The sequence below is a fragment of the Pyrgilauda ruficollis genome, unplaced genomic scaffold (genome assembly GCF_017590135.1).
Source record: "Pyrgilauda ruficollis isolate IOZ18807 unplaced genomic scaffold, ASM1759013v1 scaffold355, whole genome shotgun sequence".
Classification (NCBI taxonomy): domain Eukaryota; kingdom Metazoa; phylum Chordata; class Aves; order Passeriformes; family Passeridae; genus Pyrgilauda; species Pyrgilauda ruficollis.
Genome location: NW_024524990.1, coordinates 196,499 through 203,585, shown reverse-complemented (window position 1 = coordinate 203,585; position 7,087 = coordinate 196,499). Strand labels below are relative to the sequence as shown.

The 7,087-nt window shown below is 50.2% G+C and overlaps 1 protein-coding gene across 1 annotated transcript; it reads right to left on the bottom strand.

Annotated features, from left to right (window-relative positions):
* Window positions 1–1,948: 1,948 nt before the first annotated feature.
* LOC121357883 (interferon-induced very large GTPase 1-like) lies at window positions 1,949–5,611 on the bottom strand. Its single transcript, XM_041475579.1, is given in 3 exon segments — window positions 1,949–2,818; window positions 2,820–3,490; window positions 3,631–5,611. Coding segments are annotated over 3 exon segments (3,522 nt in total).
* Window positions 5,612–7,087: the final 1,476 nt, after the last annotated feature.

Genomic DNA, 7,087 nt, shown 5'->3' with positions numbered 1-7,087 from the left:
GTAAATTAACATATTTCTGATTTCCACTCAAGTTTTCCCTCTTTCAGTTAATTTTAGCAAAGTTTATCTGACTCCTTTTCCTGCCTCGAACATCTGCAGAAGATAAAGGGGAGGGTGGACCCTTCCCCTCCGCTTTCCTAGCTTTTTACCTTTTTAACCATTTTGTTATCTCCAAACATTGATTACTACATCCATATTGATTACTGTTTCAATTTTATCAGCACGAATCACACCTATTTATCACACCACCGAAGTTCTGTGTAATTTTGACCTCTCTAAGAATATCTACTCGGTATTTCTCCTGTGAGCCAAGCAGAGGAAAGGAACCCCAGTTTAGCCCCTTACATTTAAATGTTCTGGGGTGTTACACAGGGTCACCCCACCCTTAGTCCAAACTGGTGCAGCCTGGGAGAGCTGCTGCATCCCGGTGTCACTGGAAGGCCCCGCATCCAAGAATTGTTGAGGCTGGAAAAGACCTTTAATCTGTTTGTGCTCCTCCCCACAGCAGGGCCTGCAAGGAAGGAGGTGCCAGGCGATGTCACTGAGGGAGACTTTGGCCAAGGAGTCCTGGCAGAGACAGGGAAAGGTGCAGAGAACAGTCTGGCTGTGCTGGAGAGGGAGCTGGGACAGCTGCCACAGGTGAGGGACCCTGCACCCTCCTGATACCCCAGCCCAGGCCTCTTGCTGCACTGGGTCCTCTCCACTGCACCCAGTTGTGGCACTGGGAACCCCCAGTCACTCCAGTAGCTGCGCTGGGACATTCCCCACGCAGCCCAGGAGGTGACACCGTGGCCAGGGACACCTCCACTCCCAGTCTGGCTCCAGGAGCCGGCCCAAATCCCCTCCCAGCCCAGGTGTCCCCAGTCCCTGGCGCTCAGCCCGTGCCGCACACGCTGCCACGGCCCAGCTCTGGCTCCTGTCGCTGGCTCTGGCTCTGCTTGGCCAGGGCTGGGCTTGGCAGAGTTTGGGCCCGTTCCCCCTTTTGTCCGGCAGGTTCCCAGCTGAGCAGCTCCAGAGCAGAGAACCTGGCTGGGATCAGCCTTCTCAGCCCTCCCTGTGTGGGACAGGCCAGGCTGGGTTCCCAGCCCTGCCTCCCTTGGCACCTGCCCCTGACATGGGATTCCCTGGATGTTGTGGTTTGGGGCTTCCTGCCCTCTCTGCTGTCCCTGCAGACAGTGAAGCTGCTCCTGGAGCAGAGACCCTGAACGGAGCAGAGGCTCTGCTGTCACACCCCCTCCTCCAGTGCCACCCCCTGTCAAAAATGCCAATCGCTTCTTTTTACATTTTTTAGAGTTTAATAGTAATAAAATGCTTATTAAAACAGAAATAAAACTAGAGCAGTAAGAGTTTGGACAATCAGGGTTAGGACAATGCAGGACAATAAAAACAAAGAAATACAAATGGTCCAGGTACCTTTTCCTGGGCAATTAAGCCCCGCACTTTTCATTTTTGAGGGAATGCCTTTCCAGGCTCTATCTCTACAAATGAGCTAATCTCTTTTTGGCAATTGCCGTGGGGACTCATCTAGGTCAGCAATTTCACCCTAAGGGGGCAATGGGGTAGTACAATTGCACCACAAGCTTCAGTTTCTGTACACAGGATGATGGGGAGTAACATTTGATTGTGGATCTCCCTGGAATTGAAACTCAAATTCCGAGAAACAAAATTCCGTTGCTAATGAACCAAGGATTTCTAATTCTTGAGGTTCAGCAGGTGCTTTAAGAAGATCAGGCAAAAAGGCAGGAGGATTCTGGCTTTCTCATGAAGTGAGGCATTGCTGAGCAATGGCCACAGTAACATTATTTCTCTGAACTTGGGAAAAGTTAGATGCCATTATGTGAACATGGTTTGAGAGTGTCATCATTGTAACTGCATTTTGTGGAGAGCCTGGTACAAAGTTCTCCTAAACTGCAAAGCTCTTGTGGTTCCTCCTCCCCATGGACGTGGCCTAACGCTTCTCCAGCTCAGACAGCGCTTCCTCCTTGGTAATTCTCTGCCATGCCTCAGGGATTTCTCCTCTACCGTGAAATCTCCCATTGTACAGAGCTTCCAGCTGTGTCTTGAAATGAGACACAAACCACTTCCAGTACGCCTGCATGGATGAATCAGGAAGAATGTTCCAAGTGGAAAAAGGAGGTCCAGCATCACGGTATCTCTTGTAGGGGAACTTTCGACCGTCATGAAGAATGAATGAGATATCACTTGCAACACGGCTGGAGCAAATATCAATGACCAGCTCGTCTGTCCCATACTTCCTCCATCCCATCAAAGCTTCTGGGCGATGGAAGACCAGCTGATGGTCTCCATCGTGATTCCGCATGGTGTTTGTGCAGACAGCCCCACAAAAGGGACACTGCTCCCAGCACCCTGAAAAATGCTCTACCAGGATGGTGTGAGGCTGCCTTGGAAACAAGCTCAGGTCAGCTTCAGACAATTCTTTCATGAGCCTGTGCCTCAGGTCATCCAGAGCTTCTGCCATGGCACTGCTCAGAAACTCAATGTCTGTGACCTCCTGGTGCTCGATGCCCTTCAGGTCACTTCTGGGCAAGTTGATCACCTCTGTCAGTTGCCTGCAAAATTCATCCAGCCAAAGAGAAACTTTGTCTTCTCTGTCTTTTCTGTCTTTGACAATTTGGGTTGATGAAGAAACAACTGACAGGATGTTTCGATAGAGAAGATTAAGAGAGGAATCTAAAAACATCCCCAGCCTCCTAGTCCCTTCTAAACAGTAATTCCTAACCCGTATCTCAATGTAACTCTCACAAAATTGTTTTGGAGACGTAAGGTACTGCTTGAAATACTCAAAATTTTCCTGTTCTGATCTCCAGGGAATTCTTGAAGCTGAAAACAAAGTTTTCATTCAGCAAAGCATTCCAGAGGTCACCAATACGATCTTTCAGGCTTGAGAGCCTCAAAATGCTGCACTGAGACTGATTCTTGGCAGCCTGGAGGATTTTGCTCTTGAGTTGCTGGACGTTCTGGCTGTAGGTGGGGTTGGGTGGTGCCATTGGGGGGTTTCCTTCCCACAGGTGAGCAAAGTAGTGAATGTGGGTGTTCACATCAAAGGCAATGACATCGCTGAAAGAGGAGACGTCACAGAATTCCTGCTGAGCAGCTACCACGGTCATTTCATCCAACTTTTCCTGCAAGCGCCTTTGTCCTTCCATGTTCTGCTCCTTGGCAGTTGCTTCTCCCACGTTTTGGTGGACAAAGACACAGCTTGGGGAAAGATTGACTTTCTTCATCCTCAGGAAAGCCTGCACAGCGATCTGGAGAACATCTTGCATTTCGGATGGATTTTCTCCAAAGATATTGATCACAGTCACGTTGCCAACACCAATGACAAAGGTGGCCAGCTCGTTGTCATGGTTCAGGGACTGTTTGTTGGCCATCTCGATGGCACGAAGCCCCTCTGTGTCAACCACCAGCACAAAATCAAAGCCCAAGTCTTGCTGCAGCTCCTTGCCCACTGGGATGAGCTGCATGAAGGCTGTCATCAGCACAATGGAAAATGGCCATCTGCAGGTCCATGGGGTGCACGTGGCTGTCCCTGCTGGCACGTTTAGGGGCTGCTTCCTCCAAATCATTAAAAAACTCTTCAAAGGTGTCAGAGCATTGTTGCTCTTTTGCTGTGGATTTTGGCTGGGCTGCAAGTTTTGGGTTGTTCAATGGCCATCTGCAGGTCCATGGGGTGCACATGGCCGTCCCTGCTTGCATGTTTTGGGCCTGCTTCCATCAGCTTATCAAGAAAGTTTTCAAAGGAGTCTGATTGTTGGTTGTCTTGCTCTCTGGTTTGTGGCATGGGTGCAAGGCCTGGGTTGCTGTCATCCAAGCAAGTCAGGTACCTCACCCGGTAATCCACAGTTAACAGCTTTTGCAAGAAGTACAATGGCAGTTCCTTGTCCTGGCTGGGCTGGCTGTCCTGCAGAGATGTCTTGCAGATGGTGCGGAAATCTCCCATCCCCATTTTCCTTGGATAGTGACTTTCCAGTCCAAGGCGCTTGAGCAACTGGAGGAACTCTTGGTTTGCAATGGCTTCATTTTCTCTGGATTCCCTGCTGTCTGACTTGGACTGGGACTGACTGGGGGCCTCAGGTTTTGGAAGTGTGTCTTCCAGGTCACTGAGTATGTTCTGTGTCCTCTCTTCTTCCCATTTGTCATCCAAGCATGCCCTGCAGTGATTGCACAGGATGACGTCCCACACTGGGATCAGCTCAAAGCCACGATCGATAACGCACCACGTTGTGTTATCGGACACGAGCCCCGTTTTCCACTGAGGAAGGGAAGCTGTGTCTGCTGGGCCCCCTGTGCTGACCACGTAGAGCTGAATTGCTGCATGAGAACTCTCTCCAGTTCTTCCCTGGATAGAAGCTTTTGATCTGGAGTTGGAAACATGCAGGGCCCCCCCGGCACTTGCCAGGAAGTCACCATAGCTCTTCCTGACAAAGCTGTTCAGTGCTTCAGACGTTAGTCGCTTCATCTCTTCCCGCTGCTCGGCTCGGAATCCTTCTGTAGATGCTTTCCACCAGAATATCCCCCCAAAGTGGAGGGGACCCTGGTTTATGTGGGACCCAAACCTGCTGAAGAAGCTCTCGCACATCTTCACCAAGGTGGGGTTGTCTTCTTCCTGACTGAAGTTCAAACTCTGTTCCATGTCTTGCAGCTCCCGCAGAGCCGCATCCGAGAGGCGAAGCTGATGCCTTTGGAAATAGCAGGAGGCCAGAGGGATGTACTGGTACCTGGTGGTGCAGAAGTAGCTCTGCTCAGAGTGGGACTGGTGGGTGTTCTGGGACTGTGTGGAGCTGGTGTGATCTACACCCGCTCCTAGATTAATCCCCCAGAATGAGGATTTGGCAGAAACGCTCATGCTGAACCCCAGCTGCTGCATGGACTTGGTGAAAGTGGATTCTGCTGCAGAGGGGGAGAACTCCTTCCTCTCAAGCAGCGATCCTTGTTCTGGACTGGTGAGCTGGAACCCCTCAGGAACCCTGAGGAGCTGCTCTCGCTTTGCCAGCACATCTTCAGCTCTGCTGGTTCTGTAGATGCCCTGCAGGGCCAGTCCCCCTGACGCCCGCCTCAGCACCTCCGTGTCAGGGATGTTCTCCTTCCTGCCTGCTGACAGCTCCTGCTGCTCCAGCTGCTTCTGGATGCTCTCCAGCATATCCACCAAGGGATTCTTTGGCTGTGGCCAGAACTCTTTGGGAATCTCCATGGCTCGCCACAGAGTCTCTGCTTTCTCCCTCAGAGCATCCTGGCTGTGGCTGCGGCTCTTGAGCATTTCTGTCAGATCCTTCAGGGCTTTTTTGGCCACTTCTTGTCTTTGCTTTGTCTTCTCCAAGTGCTCCTTCTGCACCTCTTTAGTGGTCATTTTGTCATCTTTTATTTTCAGGAGTTTCTGGAGTGCCCTTTTCTCCCAGGGATGCTGCACTTCACACTCCAACCTGAGGTAGTCTTCATATTCCAGATGTTGCAGGGCTTCTCTGCACTTGATTCCCAGGATCTGTGAAGCTTTGGGCAGCCAGTATCCAGCATCCAGTCCTTCCTTGTGAAATGCCTCTGCCAGGAGCTGTGCCTTTGCATCCCCCTCCTGTGTGTCCTCCTGCAAATCCATGGCTGTGGAGGAAGAACAGAGACATTCCCTAAGGTGTTGTCAGAAGCCCCACGCTCCTGGCAGAGGCTCTGCAGCAGCTGCAGCCCTGGGGATTGCTCCCACCCAGCTGCTGGCGCCAGGCCTGGGATGGCACAAGACCCAGGGTCTCCTTCCATAATTCCAAATATGGGATTTTGGACGTAATAAACTCTGATAGGGGAACTCATTTGACTGGAAACGTCGTTCAAGCCATTACAACTGCTTTAGGAATAAAATGGAACCTCCATGCCTTCTGGCACCCCCAGAGCTTGGGCAGGATTGAAAGAATGAATGGAGAAATAAAGAAACACCTTTCAAAGCTGGTGACAGAAAGCAAGATGCCATGTGTGCAGCTGTTGCCATTTTCTTTGTAAAGAATAAGGGCCAGGCCCAGAGGAGATACTCAATTATCGCCCTTTGAACGGATGTTTGGAATTTCTTACCCTTGCAATTCTCAGCCTAGTTGGGGGCGGGGTGGGGTGTGGAAATAAGTGGTGTATATTTAAAACAACACATGGCCACAACACTGTCTCTTGTGAAATCTCTTCAACAGGAAGCTCAGCTGGCACAGCCCCTGCCTTTGGATTTTGCTGCTCATAACATCCAGCCAGGAGACTGGGTCCCAGTTAAGGAGGGGAAAGAAGCACCTCTGGTGGCAAAGTGGCGTGAACCTTTCCAAGTGTTGCTGACCACAGGTGGACCCATCACACTCCTGTCAAGATCTCTAAAACCCTGGAAGTTTGGACATCTCATTTGGAGGAGAAGGATGGGAGGCTGTGACTGACATTCCGCAGGAGTGGACTGAAGCAGTAGCCAGTGCATCGACATCAGGGAAGCCTTTTGTGTCTACCCACAGACTGCATGCTGAAATAGTCTGTATGGGCATCACTCCTTTAGAATCTCTAGTCATTGGGGGCGCCAGTCCTCACTGTCACTGTTTTCTTTATGTTGAGTTGTTTCTGTGCCTTCATTGGCCACAGGTGGTATGGAAGACAACATGAGAATTAGGTTAGGAAATGAGATTACACCATTAGAATGTTTTTCCTAATGATTAGATCGTACCTTTATATTGTCAGTTCGGTCTGAGCCAGAGATGTGAGAATTGGTTTTTAGTCCCAGGAGAAGAAGCAGCAAAATTGACTGACATTCCGCAGGAGTGGACTGAAGCAGTAGCCAGTGCATCGACATCAGGGAAGCCTTTTGTGTCTACCCACAGACTGCATGCTGAAATAGTCTGTATGGGCATCACTCCTTTAGAATCTCTAGTCATTGGGGGCGCCAGTCCTCACTGTCACTGTTTTCTTTATGTTGAGTTGTTTCTGTGCCTTCATTGGCCGCAGGTGGTATGGAAGACAACATGAGAATTAGGTTAGGAAATGAGATTACACCATTAGAATGTTTTTCCTAATGATTAGATCGTACCTTTATATTGTCAGTTCGGTCTGAGCCAGAGATGTG